We start from the raw sequence: 21,222 nt of genomic DNA on the forward strand, positions 1-21,222 counted from the left end.
GGGGAAGGGGGGGGGGTATGAGATGTTGAAAGAAGGATAGGAGGAGGGGGGAGGGGGGAACAGAGGAGGAGAGTTGGACCAAACAAAGTTGACCTTTCACTTCCTGTAGAACCTGTAGACCCCCCCACCCCCCCCCCCCATCAATACCCCGTGTCTGACTCCTGATTGGACGGTCCCCGGTGGGTTGGAACTGAGCGTCCTGGTTACCTGATGAGGACGGGGGGGGGGGGAATTTAACTGAGGCGAGGGGGTCGGGGCGCCGTGGTATTTAGGTCGCTGTGCCGGACACACTGACCTCCATGTCCAGCTCCCAGCATGCCTCATTCCTATCAATACCAGCCCCCTCCCTGCAGGGCTTATTACATGTGTGAACGCACACGCAAACACGCAAACAGAACAAGAAACACGCCATCCTCCACAACCCGTCACAACGCTGTGACAGCAATGCCATCCCATAATACCACGTCCAGACAGAACCGGAGAGACAGGAACCGATCCAGGTTTGGATCCAGGTCTGGTTCCTGGTGGTTTAAAGCGCCACCAGGAGCCTACGTCTGATTGGTCGGTGTGTTTAATGAGATGCGAGGGCTGGGCTGAGGTCATCAGGAGTTAACCCTCGACGCTCCTGCTCCTGCCCAGACAACACCAGAACTCATCCCCTCCTCACCCACGATGGAGGGAGTCAAACTGTTCCCCAAATTAATTACAGACTGGGTGTGGGGGGGGCGGTGTGTGTGTGTGTGTGTGGGGGGGGGGGGCTGGAGAAGAAAGTGTTGGTGGGATCTCGGCGATCCGGCCCGCTGACTCAGGGCTCGATTGTGCTGCTGGGAAACGAAGGCACAAAAGGAACCGGGGGGGAGTCCACTTAATCCTGGCGGGGGGGCGGTCACCGCCGCATGGAGGGGTGGGGGTGGGGGGGGACACCGGCACTCCCATTTATCTGTTGTGGCGTTTCATTAGGACGCCACGGACCGCCGCTGGGCCCTTTGTCTTACTAATCCACACTATCAAACAAGAGTGTGTGTGTGTGTGTGTGTGTGTGTGTGTGTGTGTGTGTGTGTGTGTGTGTGTGTGTGTGTGTTTATGGGGAAATCAAATGCTCAGAGTGTAAATATTTATCAGGCAGACAGACGGACACACAGACAGGAAGTATCAGTCACTCCTGTTGCTGGAAGCTCATTGGCTGCTTTTGGAGCAGCTGGAGATAAAACGCCGTCTCCTCCATGGGGGGGGGCGGTGTGGGGGTGGGGGTGGGGGGGCAGAAGGAGGTTCGCTTTAACGCATCAGTTGTGGAGGAGAATCGGACGGCGGTGAAGCGTGGAGGTGGCAGGAGGCCACGCCCTCCTGGAGAATGGGGGCGTGGCCTGCACCTTGAACTGGGTTGTGGTTGTTTGAGGCGCTTCCTGGGCGTCGCCGCTCCTCCCGGGACGGGCGGGAAACGCCGTGCTCGGCTCGAGCAGCCGCCGGTGTCCCCTGTCCTGCATGGGATTGTGGGTAGTTTCTGGCTGATTTACGCCAGGAGGCAGACCGCGGCGGTGTGTTGTGAGGGAGGGCGGCGGTGCGGCGCCGCCCGCTCCACGCCTCCTTAATAATGGAGGCTGGGTATTAGCCCTGACAGCATCATTTATGGGCGCGCTGCACGCCGCGGCGGGCCGGGCCGGGATGCTATCGTTTAAAAGCAATATGGAGTGGAATTATTTATGAGGGCGCACACACACACACACACACACACACACACACACACACACACACACACACACACACACACACACTTCCTCTCCGTAATGTAATGGAGCATGAAGGGCAGCGGCGGCGGCGGCGGCGGCCCAGAGTTCATTGCTGTGACCGTGCGGGACTAGAACACGCGACCCTCTCTGGATCGTCGGCCCTGATGAACCGATCGATCGCTGATATCTGATCGATCCTCCGATCGATCAACCGCAACTTTCAGAAACGTCAAGGAAACTGAGGTGAACGACGAGCGAGCGGTCGGGTGATGTCATCAAGCCGCTAGGCCCCGCCCCCAGGCTGTCATCAACGAGAAGAAGCTGTTTGCCACAAACAAGTATTACAAACAAGAAGGTGAGAACAAACAACAAACAAACAACCAAACAAACAACCCGCTAGACAAACTTCACCGTTTCTAAAATACACCTCTTAATTATTTGTTGTTGCCATGGAAACGCCACTTATAAAGAAACAAACAAAACAACAAAAATCCAAACGTTATGTTAAATGTTCTGATAAACGTCAGGCATGTAGAAAGCAGCTGGGGCTGATGGGTAATGTAGTCTATAGAACTGTTTAAATGTAAAAAAATGGGAGGGAACATTTCCTGCAATACAAAATGTTTGTGTTGTTTGTTGTGTTGTTTGTTTGTTTTGTTGTTTGTTTTGTTGTTTGTTGTGTTTTGTTGTTTGTTGTGTTTTGTTTGTTGTGTGAGGCAGACACCCAACATGACTGAGATGATTAAAGACCAGAGGAACTGAGCTCATACACACACACACACACACACACACACACACACACACACACACACACACACACACACACACACACACACACACACACACACACACACACACACACTTTAGGACTTTACATCAAGCCCCCACTAGAGGGCAGTGAAGAGTCAAAACGATGACATCACAGGAGGCCACGATGACATCACCATTCAACTGTGAGGTCGTTAAATTCATGACGTTTTCAACTTCCTGATTTTCTTTCTGTCCAGTTCTATAAACGCTGCCCCCGCTGGTCGACGCTGGTACCGACCCGCTAAGTCCAGGTACAACTGTGTCTTATATCAGGAAGGCTCCGCCCACGTCCATATTAGGCAACAATAATTAAAGAACAGAAAGAAAAGCAAGAGGAGGAAGAGGAGGAAGAGGAAGAGGAGAAAAGAGGAGTGGAAGTTACTCTAAATCCTCCTTCAGAGGTGACTGAGTTCACGCGTGTCCCCGCTTTACCACCTTTACATGTTCTTGTGTGTGCGTGTGTGTGTGTGTGTGTGTGTGTGTGTGTGTGTGTGTGTGTGTGTCGTGCAAGACTCTAAAGTTTCACAGCCCAGCAGGAGAGGCTGCAGCCAGAGGGTTTCACTTCACACGGCGCCAGCACTATCACACACACACACACACACACACACACACACACACACACACACACACACACACACACACACACACACACACACACACACACACACATCGGACGAGAGACGTTTAAATAAAGTTTGAAGAGAAACACAAGACTGATGAAAGGGGGCGGGGCCTCCTCCAGCTGAGGATGACACTGATGCAGATGAAGAGGATCCCCCGTGGGGGGGGGGGGGCTGGGGGGGGTTACAGACGCGTGACAAACAGCGGGGGTGCAGAGGTGAACTTTTCTGGAAACTGCAAAAAGGGTCGCGACCCCGTGACCCCCTGTGATGTGTTCAGGTGTCTCTGATTGTGCATCAGATGCAGAGTTTTACTCAAATGTCACTGGTTTGTTTCCTGATCTCGACCCGGAGCCAAGGGCCCGGCGCCCAGGAGGCCCCGGAGCCCGACCGGCACACAGCCTGCATTGCGTTGAAAACAATGATGACAGATTAAATATTACTATTAGAGGGGGGGGGGAGATGATTGGCTGTTATCAGGGATAATGGAGTTCTTGCAGGAGGATCCGCTGGTTGTTGGCGGGCTGTTAGCGATGAAGAATGGCTCGTCTCCCTCCTCATCCTCCCCTCGAACGCCACAGTCGAGACATTTGCCTCCTTTAAAAATTGTCCCAGAATGCATTGCGGCGCACATCATCATATTATATGAAGCTGAGAGCGACGACTATCACGTTAGCCCCTCCCCCCTGCGTCCGACCGGAAACTCTGACATCATCACAGAACGTTAAATCACGCTGTAAAAAAAACTGTAAAAACAAAAATAACAACAAATCAAAACACTGTAAAAACTAAAAATTACTGTTAAAACTTTAAGTAAAAACTGTAAAAACTGTAAAAACTGCTGCCCTCTGGTGACGGGAGGGAAAATGTGTGCATCATCTGCATAAAGTTGATTCAACTGAACCCCAGGTTCGTTGATCTAATTGTTTATCTGTTTGTTTCACGTTTTTTTAAAAAATTCTTCTGTTTACCTGTTTATTTTTTCCATTTACATGTTTTTAAGGGTTTATAATCAACCAGATAATCAAATTCTCATCCACAAAAGAAGGAAAAAGGAGTGATGAGTTTGATCTAGATTAAGAACAGGTTGTGACCTCCTCTTCCTCCTCCTCCTCTTCCTCAGGATGTTTAATGAGTCCAATTAAATGATTTACAACGGGACAATCTGTAAAAACACGACTGTTAGTCTGTCACGATGATGGGGCGGGGGGTGGGGGGGGTCTCCTCAGTTCACGTAAAGGTCGAAATCCAGATTAAATCACAACAGTCCTGAACCAGGATCAGGATCAGGATCAGGATCAGGATCGGAAACATCTCTTCATTGTGTTTCAGTTCAAAGCTGTGGATGGGGGGGGGGGTCGTAACACGTTAAAGACAGCCAGCAGAGTGTGATTTAAGTGCGGGGTGTGAAGGGGGGGGGGGAGGTTTTAATAGCGACTGCAGCTAATTGCTGGAGTAGCATCTTAAAACCCGTCTCCCCCAAAAGCCCTTGGAGCCTGCTGACGGAGGAGCTGCAGGAGAGGAGGAGAACCTGATGAAGAGGAGCAGCTGATGAAGAGGAGCAGCTCGGCTACAAATTACCCTCCTCCTCCTCCTCCTCCTCCCCCCTGATGAGGGAGGGAGGGGGCTAGGGGGGTAATAATACACCCCTCAGCCTGTCATTTCAGGTCAGCCCAGAGCAGGACCGGCCCACAAAATAGAAATATCACTTTCTGCCCCCCACAGCCCCCCACCCCCTCTGAATGCTGAATCACCCCTGGGGGGAGGCAGGGATTTAGATAGTTGGGAAAATACTGTAAAGAGGGATGCAGCTGAGGCGCCAATGGAGACCCAGTTCATCAGCCGGGACTAGGGGGCCCAGGAGCAGCTGGGGGGCATGGTTCACCCACAAGAACACCTAAAGGACCGGTTCACCTAACAAGAACACCTAAAGGACCAGTTCACCCACAAGAACACCTAAAGGACCGGTTCACCCAACAAGAACACCTAAAGGACCGGTTCACCCACAAGAACACCTAAAGGACCGGTTCACCCACAAGAACACCTAAAGGACCGGTTCACCCACAAGAACACCTAAAGGACCAGTTCACCTAACAAGAACACCTAAAGGACCAGTTCACCCACAAGAACACCTAAAGGACCGGTTCACCCAACAAGAACACCTAAAGGACCGGTTCACCCACAAGAACACCTAAAGGACCGGTTCACCCACAAGAACACCTAAAGGACCGGTTCACCCACAAGAACACCTAAAGGACCAGTTCACCTAACAAGAACACCTAAAGGACCAGTTCACCCACAAGAACACCTAAAGGACCGGTTCACCCAACAAGAACACCTAAAGGACCGGTTCACCCACAAGAACACCTAAAGGACCGGTTCACCCACAAGAACACCTAAAGGACCGGTTCACCCACAAGAACACCTAAAGGACCAGTTCACCCAACAAGAACACCTAAAGGACCGGTTCACCCACAAGAACACCTAAAGGACCAGTTCACCCAACAAGAACACCTAAAGGACCGGTTCACCTAACAAGAACACCTAAAGGCCCGGTTCACCCACAAGAACACCTAAAGGACCGGTTCACCCACAAGAACACCTAAAGGACCGGTTCACCCGCAAGAACACCTAAAGGACCGGTTCACCCAACAAGAACACCTAAAGGACCGGTTCACCCACAAGAACACCTAAAGGACCAGTTCACCCAACAAGAACACCTAAAGGACCAGTTCACCCAACAAGAACACCTAAAGGACCAGTTCACCCACAAGAACACCTTAAAGGACCGGTTCACCCAACAAGAACACCTTAAAGGACCAGTTCACCCACAAGAACACCTTAAAGGACCGGTTCACCCAACAAGAACACCTAAAGGACCAGTTCACCCAACAAGAACACCTAAAGGACCAGTTCACCCAACAAGAACACCTTAAAGGACCAGTTCACCCAACAAGAACACCTTACAGGACCAGTTCACCCACAAGAACACCTTAAAGGACCGGTTCACCCACAAGAACACCTAAAGGACCGGTTTACCCACAAGAAGACCTCAAAGGACCAGTTCACCCAACAAGAACACCTTAAGGGACCAGTTCACCCAACAAGAACACCTAAAGGACCGGTTCACCCAACAAGAACACCTAAAGGACCAGTTCACCCACAAGAACACCTCAAAGGACCAGTTCACCCAACAAGAACACCTAAAGGACTGGTTCACCCAACAAGACCACCTTAAAGGACCAGTTCACCCACAAGAACACCTAAAGGACCAGTTCACCCACAAGAACACCTAAAGGACCAGTTCACCCACAAGAACACCTAAAGGACCAGTTCACCCAACAAGACCACCTTAAAGGACCAGTTCACCCACAAGAACACCTAAAGGACCAGTTCACCCACAAGAACACCTAAAGGACCAGTTCACCCAACAAGAACACCTTAAAGGACCGGTTCACCCAACAAGAACACCTAAAAAAGACCAGTTCATCCAACAAGATCCAGATCAGACTCTGATCCAGATCTAATGATGATGTCATCACTACAGACCTCCTCCATGAAGGATCCAGACTGAATCCAGTCTGGATCCAGATGTTGAACTGGTTCACGATCAGAATCTGGTGGTGAAACATAATCTGTACTCAGGATCAGACGCGACAGGCCGGGGTCAGATCAGACAGGTGGGGGCTGACCTTGAACTCAATGAGGAGTCACTCCTGTGCCAAGGTTCCAGGGGATGGCTCCGCCCCTTCTGACCCCCCCCCCCCCCCCGCGCGCAAAAAACAAACAAAACAGGGTTAAAGAGCAGGAGGAGTTCACAGATTCCCACGACCTCCTGGATCATTTGGGGAGGGTGTCCACCACCCAGGTGAACCAGCTGAGGTGGGGGTGTTCCTCTCAGATGATGGCATAACCCCCCCCCCCCAGGAACATCTGAGAGGAGCTTTAATTGGCGAGAGGTTGGACGGCACAGATCGCTTTTATCTGCCCCGCAGAGGCTCCGGATTAACCCTCTCCTCGCCCCCGCGGCCATTGTTTCAACCCAGAGTGGGGGTGAGAGGGGGGGGCAGCAACAAGTTATGCAGATGAGATGTTAATTAGGAGAAAAGTGAAAGAAGTGCGGAGCAGAACAAACCAGCTGGAGTAGGAAGAGTGTGGGAATGAGGAGGCAGCTGCACTCTTCCTCCTCTCCTCTACCGTCACTCCATCTGCTTCATCACCCTCCTCTTCCTCTCCTCCATCATCACTCCCTCCTGTCGTCCATCCTCCCCACCCCCCCCACCACCACCCCCCACCACTGCATGGATTGAGGGAGCAATTGACATGCTAATGAGGAAGAGGAGGAGAGGGCGGCGGGATGTTGTTGTTGTTTTTTCTAATTTCTTGTTTGTTGAGACGTTGGGGTGAGGATGGAGGGTGAAGGGGGTTTAAGAGCGTCTCTCTAAGTGTGTGTGTGTGTGTGTGTGTGTGTGTGGGGGGGGGTAAAGGAGCGCTTGCTTTTTTCACAGACACATAATGGAGGAGGAAGATGAAGGAGGATGAAGAGGAGGAGGAGGCCTGGGAACCGGCGTGTGAAAACCAGCGACGAAACGAGACGCGACTCCGGAGCCGAAAGGTTGAAATAATTTTACCCCTAAATGTTAAAACTGCAAGAAAAAGGACGAAACAACAGGTCTCCTAGCAACACGTTACTATGACATCATCATGACATCATCATCAGCTGGAGCCAAATCAGAGAGAGACGCGTTCACTTCTTTAAGCATGGAAATGCTTTTCAAGAGCGGCTTTCATGCTAATGTTAGCACGTCTCACCTGAGGACACACCTGGTAACACTGTAGCTAATGTTAGCACGTCTCACCTGAGGTCACACCTGGTAACACTGTAGCTAATGTTAGCACGTCTCACCTGAGGTCACACCTGGTAACACTGTAGCTAATGTTAGCACGTCTCACCTGAAGACACACCTGGTAACACTGTAGCTATTGTTAGCACGTCTCACCTGAGGACACACCTGGTAACACTGTAGCTAATGTTAGCATGTCTCACCTGAGGACACACCTGGTAACACTGTAGCTAATGTTAGCACGTCTCACCTGAAGACACACCTGGTAACACTGTAGCTATTGTTAGCACGTCTCACCTGAGGACACACCTGGTAACACTGTAGCTAATGTTAGCATGTCTCACCTGAGGACACACCTGGTAACACTGTAGCTAATGTTAGCACGTCTCACCTGAGGACACACCTGGTAACACTGTAGCTAATGTCAGCACGTCTCACCTGAGGACACACCTGGTAACACTGTAGCTAATGTTAGCACGTCTCACCTGAGGACACACCTGGTAACACTGTAGCTAATGTTAGCACGTCTCACCTGAGGACACACCTGGTAACACTGTAGCTAATGTTAGCATGTCTCACCTGAGGATACACCTGGTAACACTGTAGCTAATGTTAGCACGTCTCACCTGAGGACACACCTGGTAACACTGTAGCTAATGTTAGCACGTCTCACCTGAGGACACACCTGGATAAATACTGTAGCTAACGTTAGCATGTATCCATAGAAGGTTAATGCTTCATGAAAATGTTAAAGGTAGGTGTTAGCAACTTCATGCTAACACCTACGAGTAATTAACTCTTTGTAGGAGAGATTTCTCTTTGATGATGTTAGCTTAGCATTTTTGCTAGTGTCACTTCTAATGGACAGTGAGCCACTATCTGAAGTCCTATCGTAACATTATGCTAACGAGCTAACGCAGAGTGAATAATGCTACTAGAACAGCAACTTGAAGGAGAATTTTTCTTTATAAAAAGTGCATTTAATTAGAAAAAAAACCCAAAGAAACATTTTACTTTTACTGATGAAACACAAAGGATAAGAAACTAGCATCCCTGCAGCCTCCTGTAGCAGCTGCAGCTAACCTTAGCATGTCTATAAACAGCACTGCAGCTAATGTTAGCATGTCTATAACTAGAGTTAAGCTTAATGTTAATATACTTATACCCTAAATTGGAGCTAATGTTAGCATGTCTATGCTAGCTGTGGCCGTCAAACGTCTTCTGACGGTCGACGGTGCTGGAAGCTCGGACTCTGAAGGTGAGCCAGTGAACGCATCGCCGTCCAGTCAGCAGCTCCTCTGGCCGTCCTGCAGCATAAATTCTTCATTGTTTATTAGCTGTCACTTCCTAAATAGTTCTTGCTGCGTCTTGCATACGGGGCCTGAACGCCCCCCCCCCGAGGGGGGGAGAGGGGGGTGAGGTGCGAGGGAGGGCGGGGGGGGGGGTGTGAAGTTACAGCAGGAGTCAAAGTGACAGAGACGACATCCAGAGTCCTTCAGATCCCGGTTCCGTCGCCATACGGACGCAAATCCGAACAGAAACCTGAAGGAACGGCGGCAGCTGGTGACGGCGGCGAAACACGATCCGGCATGTTGGACGGGTTAACGGATTAGCGTTAACAAACACAACCAGAACTGAGTCTGATCAGTTCCACCAGGGACACGAGGAAACTACCCCCCAACCCCTCCCCAAAGACAAATCCAGTCCAGCAGCTCAAGATTTAAACACCTGAAGAAGAGACTAGTTTAAACTCCTGAAGACTAGTTTAAACTCCTGAAGACTAGTTTAACCCCTGTCAGTTGGGTGGATCATGGCCCCATCCAGGGCGGTGAGGTGGGTTCAGTCCCGTGAAGCTTTAGAGGACTTGTCCCGCCTGACCGTCCGTTTTGTTGGTATTAGCTCATAGCCCCACCCCCGCCCCCACCCTTGAACGCCCCCGGTGACCCCGGGTGGGTAACACGGGGCGCTGGAGCTGCGCGCGGCGTTTACGGCGGGGAGCTGCCCTACCTGTGTCGAGTCAGCATCCCGCTCCTCCATCCGTCTAATGGACAGCCAGGAATTTCATTAGCAGGAAGCCGCAGCGCAGAAGGTGTGTGTGTGTGTGTGTGTGTGTGTGTGTGTGTGTGTGTGTGTGTGTGTGTGTGTGTGTGTGTGTGTCTGTCTGTCGACCCCTGCTGTCATCCTCTGGAAACCCCGTCCATCAGCGGGACGCTCTCTGCTCTGATCAGAGTTTGTCCTCCAGAGACAGAGGTGAGGGGGGGGAGGATGGGTGAGGGGGGGGAGTCACCAATGATCTGTCACCAGGGTCCAGACACCCACTAGTAACCTGAGCAACAGGACGCAACACCTGGATGATCTCATGATGATGTCATCCATTTGGACATCTCACATCAAAGACAACAGATTATAATAAACTACACCTGGTACCAAACTACACCTGGTACTAAACTACACCTGGTACTAAACTACACCTGGTACTAAACTACACCTGGAACTAAACTACACCTGGTACTAAACTACACCTGGTACTAAACTACACCTGGTACTAAACTACACCTGGTACTAAACTACACCTGGTACTAAACTACACCTGGAACTAAACTACACCTGGAACTAAACTACACCTGGTACTAAACTACACCTGGAACTAAACTACACCTGGAACTAAACTACACCTGGAACTAAACTACACCTGGTACTAAACTACACCTGGAACTAAAGTACACCTGGAACTAAAGTACACCTTCTTCACCAGAAGTTTTAGGGTAAATAAAAATGGAGTTCATCAAAGTCCTGCTTAGATCCTAGTTTGAATCTGGTTTGAATCTGGTTTGAATCTGGTTTGAATCTGGTTTGGATCTGGTTTGGATCTGGTTTGTGAATCAGTTTCCAGATCAGGTTAGAGTTGACCTGACCCTGAGTGAAAGTTCCAAGCAGACCTTGAATGCATCACAAATCCCTCTAGGAACACCAGGAATGAACACCCCCCAGCTGGTCTGGAGCAGGTGAACCTGGAACCGGGGCCGCTCAGACTCCTGATCCAGGACTCTGGATGCTTCTGGTTCTCGTGTCGGAGCGCTAGCGTCCCGGATCGGCGCCGCCTGACGGTTTCTATCCGTCCCGACCGCAGCCGCCCCCATGAGGGAAACGTTGAGGGATCCAGGCGGCTGCCAGCGCCTTGTGGCTTTGGCACGCCGCGCCGCCGCAGCCTCATTATCCCGGCTCCCGCCTCCATCCGACGTGGAACCGCACCGCCGCCAACGCATCAGCCGGGCTCGCCACCCGCAGAACGACTCAATAATTCAGCCATCAGCTCCCCAACCTCCACTAATCCTTCAGCTGTCAATAATTAAAAACCAACATCTGACGACTGCACGCACGCACGCACGCACGCACGCACGCACGCACGCACGCACGCACGCACACACGCACGCACACACACACACACACACACACACACACACACACACACACACACACACACAAACAACAACAAAAGGAGAGGCGTCCTGGTTCCACAGAATGAGCTCTTTGTGCTTCACCTCCTGGACTCCGGCCAGAGTCGGACACTTTTCCGAGCTGAGGCTCCGCCCCCTTCCTCTCCCCCAAGCTCCTCCCTCTCTTGTATGCTAGCAGCGAGCTAGGTCGCAGCGACGATGCAGGTGTTGGTTTAAACTGAGCAGGAAATTGATTCAATATCACACACACACACACACACACACACACACACACACACACACACACACACACACACACACACACACACACACAGAAACACACACACACGTTTTTGTGGCTCACAACTCATTCATGAATAAACAGACACAGAAGGAACCCGCATGACTGAGGTCAAAGGTCAAGTGAAAGAGGTCAAAGGTCAGGTGACATTTCTTCATCGTGACGTGTGAGCAGAGGAACTTCCATCGATATAAAACGTCTGTAAAAGAGAGATTTGAATCATTTTAACGTGGGAGGAGGAGGAGGAGGACTCTAGATGTGATCTCCTGAATCTGGACCTCCTGACGTGGACCATGACACCGTGTTCTTCCTCTGGAGACCAGGAACATGTGACCCTCCACCTGGGGGCGGAGCCAGGGGGTTAAATCCAGAGGGAGGCGGCCTCCAGTAACCGGTTCAGACCAAATCCCTTTAAGAGCTCAGCAGGAAGTGGGTCAGCGTCTCCCGGCTCCAGCCGGGGTCGCCTGAGGTGAACCTCCAGGTTCTGCGAGCCGGGGCGGAACCCGGCGCTGGTGCGACCCGACGGAGCCTGAACGCACCTGTTCAAAAAGTACTGGAGTTCTTCTTCTGGTACTTTTAGTTTGTGTGTTAATTAATTATTCAAAGAAGCTCCGCCCCCCACCAGCATGAATGTTGGTCCGCCTCCTCATGCATAAAACATCAAAGCCGCCCGCCGCCTTTTTAACGCCTGAGGAACAATACGCCACGGTCAGGGACTACTTTCAGTGTCGGATGAATCCCTGTTCTCAGGCGTGCTGCGTTCGAGGACCGGCTCCGTAAAAACGGAACTCATTTCCTGCAATGTTTATGATCCCACCTGTCATCAAGCCCCGCCTCCATATCAGGCTGCAGAGCCTCTAAATCACGACGCAGACGAGCCCCGACCATGCCCCCCCAGCCCCTGTGTGTGTGTGTGTGTGTGTGTCGTGGTGGGTGTTTATCCTAGAGGTTAAACGGCCTGATGATAGGGGTCGCGACCTTTCAGCACGTGTTGAGCATTCCTGTGTTAGTGACACCCGCCGCTGCCGCTCGGAAGCTCGTGAATCAGAGAGAGGATGGAGGGGGGGGGGGCTGGGAGGAGGGCGACCTTTGACCCCCAGCATGTTCCTGAAGAGACACACACACACACACACACACACACAATCTGCTGCCTGCGTGTTCGTGGTCGACTGAGGCAAAAGGGCGCCGTAGGTTCCGTCTCCGGTACCACGTTTATTTGAGCTGCGATGGCGTTTATCCCATTTGTTTGTTTATTTGTTGTTATTTTGTTGGTTTTATTATTTGCAGCATTAAAAGCTGAAGGACAGATTCCTGCAGAAAAAGGAAGAGGCGTGGCCAAAGAACGTTTTTTTTCAAGAACTGAAAACCCCGCCCCTTCGTAGAGGATGCCGTTACAAACTGTTTTCAGTGGCCTGAGTGATCAACCAATCAGAGAAGACTTCCTATAGTCAGTTTTCTGCTTCTATGTAGACAATAAAGCTACGGCAGGTCAAAGGTCACATGACGTGTTCGGGGCACCTGAACGCAGTGCTGACCAACGCTGCTTTAAACCACCGTTAAACAAACAACAGCAAGTGTTTACAGTCGTCTGTCATCAGTGACGTCAACGGTGATGTCATCAGTGATGTCATCAGTGACGTCATCAGTGACGTCATCAGTGACATCAGCGTCACCAAGAATACGAACCGATTATTCTGAGCAAACTGCGAACGCAACACGAGACAAAACAACAGCAGACACCGGTGACTCCCAGGGGCTCCAACCCCTCGAACCGTCACCACACAACGGTAGGATGTACGTGAAGCTAGGTAACGGTAGGATGTACGTGAAGCTAGGTAACGGTAGGATGTACGTGAAGCTAGCTAACGGTAGGATGTATGCTAGGTAAAATTAGCTAGGTAACGTCTCTCGCTAGCTCGCAAACCCTGAACCCAGAACGCGGGACTCACCTGCGTGCACGAAGTAGGCCAGGTAGAGGTCCAGTTCCTTGACGGACACCCCGATGTGGTGCGGCTGGACGCACAGGCTGGGGTTGGAGCACTGGGGGGACTTGACCAGCCGCTCGCCGTCGGTGCTCTCCAGCGGAATGCCCTTGAACAGAATCACCATCACCAGGTCCAGACGCCACACCTTGTCCGCCTGGCGCAGGCAGTCGATGCGCCGCATCTTGCCCTTCTGGTCGGGGTTGGACAGGACGCAACAGGGCGCCTTCTTGCCCGTCACCGTCAGGACGAAGTCCTCCCGGAACTCGGGCCGGATGTCCTTGCGCAGCTTGGCGAGGAGGCGGGACGCCCACTTCTGCTTGACCTCGGGCTTCTCGCCCAGCAGCTCGTCCTTCACGGCGCGCTCCTCCTCCTTGGACATGCGCTTCTCGTGCTTCTTGAAGTACTTCCTCTTCCGCGCCTGCAGGTTGAACCAGGTGTAGGCGAAGGCCCGGACGTGGGGCAGCAGGGCTTCAATGAAGGGATGGAATTCATCCTGGGGTGGGGTAAAGAGAGGAGAGGGGAGGGGAGGGGGGAGACGTTCAGTTTCAACAGCTGATTTCAAGTATTGCGATTGTCAGCGTTTTGTGTGTCCGTCTGTCCGTCTGTCCACCAAATATCTTCACAACCGTTGCAGACAGAAAGATGAGACAGAAAGCACATGACTGGGGCAGCAAAGGGGGTGAAAATGAGATGATGACCTTGACCCTGAGAAAACTAGGTCAAGGTCGAATTTCAACTTTTGTACACTCAGGAACCAGATAAGATAGAAAGACAAGGGAGAAGGCCAGTGTGAGTAAGACCATAAATCACAGCTAGTGCTTTGATCAATGACAGTAGGTCAGGGCACCAGCTTTGATCTTTGACCTATGCGAAAAGGTCAGGGTGCAATTTTGAATTCAGGGATGTTGTAGTCGGTGACTGCACTGGTTCTAGTTTTCAAACGGTTCCATTGATCAGAGGAAGAAGAAAGGAGGAAGTTGGTCAACGGCGTCCCATTCAGTCATTTGAAACCGGACGATCAGCCAATCAGAGCGCAGATCGACCACATGACGCCAAGTGACTGTTGTTGTTTATTTTATTGTTATTTGGAAGAAGAAAAAAAAACCTCAGGGGGGCAAAAGTTGCTCTTCTTGACGTTCTTCCGGTTCCTCCAAGTTCCTCCAGCTGCCGTCAAAAATTGGGGCGTCGAACCTTCAGCCTCCGGCGGAGCGGCGTCCACAGGCGGGGCGTCGGAGCACCAGCTGCAGCTCCTCGGCGGATTGCTCCCCCCCCTACCCCCCTCCACCTCCTCGTCGGCGGAGGCGCTGAATGCAGAACATTGTTCCTGGTTGGAGACGTTCCAGCCGCCGGTTCTCCAAAGCGCCTCCAGCCGCCAACCTGAGCTCCAAACCTCAGGACCGGGAACGCCGCCTTTGTTATCCCGGCTTTTTGTTTGGGAGTGAGATGTGTGTGTGTGTGTGTGTGTCCTCAGGCGCTCACGAGGACACACACTCTCACACACACACACACACACATTCCAGAGTGGATGCACATACCAACATTCCTCTCAGCAGCGCTGAGGCTTCCTGACCGGCTCACGCCGTCGCCTCGCCGCCGTTTCCTCCGCCGCTTTTCTCACGCGCTGAACGAGTCGCCGGAGAAGCGGGTGAGAGAAAACGGGTGAGGAAACCCCTCCCCCCTCATCGACCCCCCCCCAGGAATGTTTCATTGAAGCCGAGCATTAACAGCTTCAGCCGATTCTGATCCAAAATGTTCCAAAAAAATCAGCTTCAGATTATTTATTATTATCATTATTATCATCATTATTATTATTGTTGTTGTTGTTGTTGTTGTTTTGAAACACCTGACCAGGTGAGCTCCATCCACACGTTTTATCCCTTCAACACCATCTGAGCTGGAAACAGGAATTTCTTTTTCAGAGTATCTGAAATGATTTATTTATTTATTTATTTATTTATTAAATTTCCTCTCAAATTTGAAGCCAGAATGTTGAAAATAAAAAAATAAATAAAAAGAATTATCGATTGATTCGTCTGAGATGCAGGAATCGCTGCTCCGGAGGCACGTTGAAGGAAAGACGGGATTATTCCAGATTATTCCACGCCTTCCTGTCCACGTCGGGAGGTCGAGGACCAGCCGGTAAATGGGTTTTGGCCTCTTTTTCGGAGGAAGCTGGCGTTTTGTGAGGCGGCGAGGGGCGTCTGAGCGGGACGGGGCTTAGACGTTCCCCCTGTGCACCTTGGTGACAGACGAAACAAGCGCCCCTGAATAACAGTCGTTTAGGGGGCAGCAATAATCGTAATCCTGCCGCCCCCCCACCCCGGCCTGTCCATTCACACCCTCGCCGACACACTGAGGGAATTATCGGCGTGACACTCGGGCTTAGAGGCTCGCCGCCGAGGCCCGGCGGTGAGCGGCCGGCGACGGAGGAGGAGGAGGAGGAGGAGGAGGAGGACCAGAGGAAACACAGCCAGGAACGGGATTTGTCCCAACGAACAAAAACACCTGAACAGAACAAACACAGCGGTCCGATCAGGGGCCACAGACGCCGGTAGGGGGGCCAGGAGGAAATAAATGACAAGCTACAGGCGAGACTCAGGATCTGATCCTAGATCTGATCCTAAACCTGATCCTGGATCTGATCCTGTTCCAGTTTCTGTCTCAGATTTCAGATTTTAATACCAATTTTAGAAAAGATGTTCAGATTAATAAATTTTCATTCATTATTTTAAATGGTAACAACAACAACAACAATATGAATAATAATAATAACAACAAAAATAATAATAATTAGGATAATAATAAAAATAATAATAATGATAAAGGTGTCATCATTCTGCTCTGGATCCAGCAGTTTTGATGAATTCAAGCTTTTTTCTCACCTCCACCAATGAGGTCATGATTTGTTTGTTTGTTTATCAGCAGAATTACACAAAAACAGAACACATTTCCGCAAAATGATAAAAGCGTGAATCCGGGACTCTCCGCCACGTCTTTAATTCCTTAGGTAATTATTTGGATCATGGATCTGATCTATGGGGATCCAGATAAAAGTGTGGAACCTCCAGAATTAACTAGCTAGTAGAAATTAACCAGCTGGTTAAACTGGAAAACATTTCGATGTTTATTTTCTAAAATTAAAGACTTTTTCAAATAAACTACAAACACTGAAAACCAGTTCGGAATTTAACGTCAGAAACCAACTAAGTATTTGTCGGAATTCCGAGAAGAAAAAAAAAAAATCAAAAAAATCTGAAATCTCAAAGGTTAAATTCCAATAAAATCAATCAGCGAATTTCGCGTGCAGACGCCCCCTGCTGGCTAAAAGCAGATATTTACATCACGGACAGGAAACGTTGATTTATTCTGCGTGGCGTTTACCTCCAATTTCTCCCTGGAAACTTTATTTTGATGAGCATAATATTTGATATTTATACGATAAACTTTTTTAATTTAATCGTCACATTTGGGATTTTTAACGTCAAGCAGAAATAGATTTGGGAGCAGACGGGTGAAGACAGGATGAAACAGGAGCAGCTCGCCAGGGAGGGTTTAAAAAAACAGCCAATAAATGTGGAATCGAATTAAAAACTGATCAGCGGGATTTTTTTCCTCAAACATCAAACGTGTGTAATCTGGGTTTTTTTTCTATAAGCAGAAAAACAGATTATTGGTTCTGAATGTTAAATAATCAGATTAAAAATCATTCCTGTCGGTTCTTAAAAAGCGACTCGAGACTCAAGCGGAAAATCAGGAGGAGAGATCAGAAGCAAAACGATGAGCCTCCGTCAGAAATCACAATTACAATTAAATAAATTGCTAATCTCTGAATTAAAATGGAATTAAATGACCTGATTGGTTGAATTTAGGTCAAATATTTGGGGTTAAATCTTGATTCTTAAATTCCACCTCATTCTAATTCCAACATGTGAATTTTTAAAGAGGTTTTTGGAACCTGCAGAAAAATAAATCCCCACATAAAATAAATCCTGTTTTTAACCTTTGACCCTGAACGCCACAGAGGAAGGAGTTCTTGAATTTGGGGGTTTTTTTTGGTGGAGTTTTGGAGGCTCTGGTCACCTCAGCTCACCTCCCGCTCCTCCGGGAGGAGCAGCAGCAGGAGGAGGAGGAGGAGGAGGAGGAGGAGGATCACGATTACCGACCACTTTGATTTTTACACACCAGGATCGATCAATACATCCAATACGACGAGAAAAAAAACACCTCCATCCATCCCACTGTGTCAGGACGCAACCCGGGCTGCTTTTCCCCTGCAAAAATACGCGCCACAAGAACTCCGCAACTAGAAAAAGCTGCAAAAAAGCTGCAAAGAAAAGAGTCCAGATTGTAGTTTTTTTTATTTTTTTATTTTTTGCGTAATTTCAAAGTTTCTCCGCCCTCAAAAAAAAAAAAAAACCAGCGCCGGAGCCGCGGGACGGAGTGTGTGCAGCCCCGCAGAGAAACACGCACCACCGGCGGCTCCGGAGCAAAGAAACAGGCGCAGGTTTGCGGACCCGGAGAGGCCGCAAAGAGACTCCGGGACGACCGTAAATCATTCCACAGAAGTTTGGAGTCCGCCATGCGCCGCAGCGCAGAGGAGGACCGACTATAGGAGGGGTATGGAGTCCATACTGTCCCTATAGGAGGACTCCGTCCCCACCTCTCCCCCCCCCAACCCCCACACCTCACCCCCCCCCCAAGCCGCACAAACACACACTGAAAAGTTGTAAAGTCACTCACCTGTGTTAAACACAGCGGAGAATACATTTCTGGGTCTGATCTGGGGTCTGGACGCGTGTGCGCGACTCCAGCCTGCGCGCATGCGCGTGCACGTGGAAAGGGAAAGAACAGGAAAAAAGAAAGAGAGAGAGAGTGGGGGGGGGAAGCGGAGCCCTTTTCTTGCCCCCTTTGCTTTCACATGTCCAAAGCAGCGCTGAACTTTGACCCCCCGCCTCGGGTTACATGGAACCGTCCGGGACCTGTTAGAGGCCCCCGCCCCCCCCGCCTCCGCCCCCCCCTCACGCCTCAACTTTCAGCCCAGACACGAAGACCCATCTCCGGACCAACAACAAGAGGAAAGTCCCGATAATCGCTCTGGAGCTGCTGGTGGTGGAGGAGGAGGAGGAGGAGGGTGGGGGGGCCGGTGCTGCTGCTGGACTGGGGGGGGGCAGATCTCCAAAAAAAAAGTGCATTTCAAAGAACCGGAGAGGGAGCGGTGGACTCCGGCATGTCCGGCCCGTCCCGCGGTGCGCTGTGGCCGGCGTGAGGCGGTGCGGCTCCTCGCTGCTCGGGCGGACGGACGGAGGGGCGCGGCGAGGCGGCGGTGCAGTCGGCGGAGTCCCGGTGAAGAGGAGCTCTGACGGCGGACGGAAGGCAACGCGGATCCCTGAGCTGCCCGGGCGGCGACTCGCCTCTGAAGCACCGACAGCTGCTTCCCGTTAATTTATCTCCCGGTGAAGGAGAGAGAGTCCCAGAGAGGAGCGCCACCTCCTCCCCACTCCTCTGCTGTCTGTTGCTCCGAGCTCCGGGACCTCCACCCGCTCCACCGCCGGACTGCGTGTGTGTGTGTGTGTGTGTGTGTGTGTGTGTGTGTGTGTGTGTGTGTGTGTGTGTGTGTGTGCTATAGAGCCATCGATCCTCCGCGCGCAGTTTCACAAGTATATGCCGCCGCTAAGTGTGTGTGTGTGTGTGTGTGTGTGTGTGTGTGTGTGTGTGTGTGTGTGTGTGTGTGTGTGTGTGTGTGTGTGTGTGTGTGTGTGTGTCTGCTATAGAGCCATCGATCCTCCGCGCGCAGTTTCACAAGTATATGCCGCCGCTAAGTGTGTGTGTGTGTGTGTGTGTGTGTGTGTGTGTGTGTGTGTGTGTTCAAGGGGATGGTATCGAGCTGAAAACTGATCAGCAGATCAGCTTTATCGATCCGTATCGATCGGAAACAACGGGACCTCTACCGGGAGCTCCCGGTTCGGTCTCCGGTCTGGTCGCGTCTGAAGTTGGGCTCCGTTCACACCGGGGGTCCGGTGCGCGCGTCCGTGCGCGTCATTGAGCGCTTCTATCAACTTTTGAGCCGGTAGGAAAGCCGCGAGTCAGAGATCAACAAACAAACAAACAAACAAACAAACAAACGGTGTTGACGTCACACACGCGCGCCCTCAGCTCACACAGGTGAGATCCTGACGCCAATCAGCTGCTATTGTTGAAACACGTGACAACCTCACCTTTCTAACTGGCATGACATCATCTTTGGTCACGTGACAGCGTCCTGTCACGTTTCGTCCCAGCTCAAGAGAACAAACAAACAAACAAACAAACAAACAAACAACGTGTGTGTCCTGTATTTACGTTACAGCCCAGCGGTTCTGCTTCAGGTTCTCCTCTCATCATTCAAAGAGTTCAAATGAGAATCAGAGCAGAACATCAAAACCCACCGGAGCAGAACCAAAGATAGAACATACTTTCTTCAGGCCCAGAAACATTTCTCCTATCAGAACAAAGAACCAATGAGGTCTCAGGTAGGTCCATCGCTGACAACAAGAGGGTGAAATTCTCTTCCTAACAACCTGGACCCTTCAGATTCTGGTGAAACCGGGTTCCTGCAGGTCCGTTATAGACGACGCTACAAACAGAACAGAACCAGGAGTCATGAAAACAGCTAAGAGCAGAACCGTCTGAGAACAACTCAGTTCCACATGTCTAAGAGTTCTAGACGGGCCTGTTGTCGGTCCTACAGGGACGGTCCATGAAGGTCTGATGAACGGAACGCAGACAGTACCGACCCAAATTACTACGGGACGCTCTGTGAAGGGCACAGATATTGAGAGAAATCAATGGTCTCTGAAAAGTCTAGCAGAGTCTTGTTTCTAGAAGAGTTCTAGTACTGTTCTAGCATAGTTCTGGTAAAGTTCGAGTAGAGTTCTGTTGGAGTTCTATTATAATTCTGGTAAAGTTCTAGTAGAGTTCTGTTGGAGTTGTAGAAGAGCTCTAGTATAATTCTGGTGGAGTTCTGGTAGAGTTATAGTAAATTTCTAGTAGAGTCCTTGCAGAGTTCTAGTAGGGCTCTAGTACCCTACTAGAACTGGTAGAGTTCTAGTTCTGGAGTTCTAGTAGAGTTCTAGTTCTGGAGTTCTAGTAGAGTTCTAGTAGAGTTCTGGTAGAGTTCTAGTAGAGTTCTGGTAGAGTTCTAGTAGACTTCTGGTAGAGTTCTAGTTCCGGAGTTCTAGTAGAGTTCTAGTAGAGTTCTAGTTCCGGAGTTCTAGTAGAGTTCTAGTAGAGTTCTAGTAGACTTCTGGTAGAGTTCTAGTTCTGGAGTTCTAGTACAGTTCTAGTGGAGTTCTAGAAGAGTTTAGGTGGGTACTTGTAGGGGAACCTGTGGACCGGAGTTCTGGGGTTCTCATTGGGTTGATGACCTGAACAGATCCAGCGTCTGACGGAGGAACCCGGACCGTCCTCGGCAGGACCGGACCGGACCGTCCCCTGTGGGTCATCAGTCCTCCGGGCCGGG

The 21,222-nt window shown here is 50.7% G+C and overlaps 1 protein-coding gene across 1 annotated transcript in view; it reads right to left on the minus strand.

Moving 5' to 3' along the window:
* Positions 1–21,222, minus strand: part of nfia (nuclear factor I/A) — an 82,603-nt gene that overhangs the window by 43,239 nt on the left and 18,142 nt on the right. Inside the window, exon 2 of the mRNA XM_068320092.1 lies at positions 13,689–14,217. Coding sequence (XP_068176193.1) covers positions 13,689–14,217 — 529 coding nt within the window. The remainder of the gene's footprint in view (positions 1–13,688; positions 14,218–21,222) is intronic.

The sequence above is a fragment of the Antennarius striatus genome, chromosome 7 (genome assembly GCF_040054535.1).
Source record: "Antennarius striatus isolate MH-2024 chromosome 7, ASM4005453v1, whole genome shotgun sequence".
NCBI lineage: Eukaryota > Metazoa > Chordata > Actinopteri > Lophiiformes > Antennariidae > Antennarius > Antennarius striatus.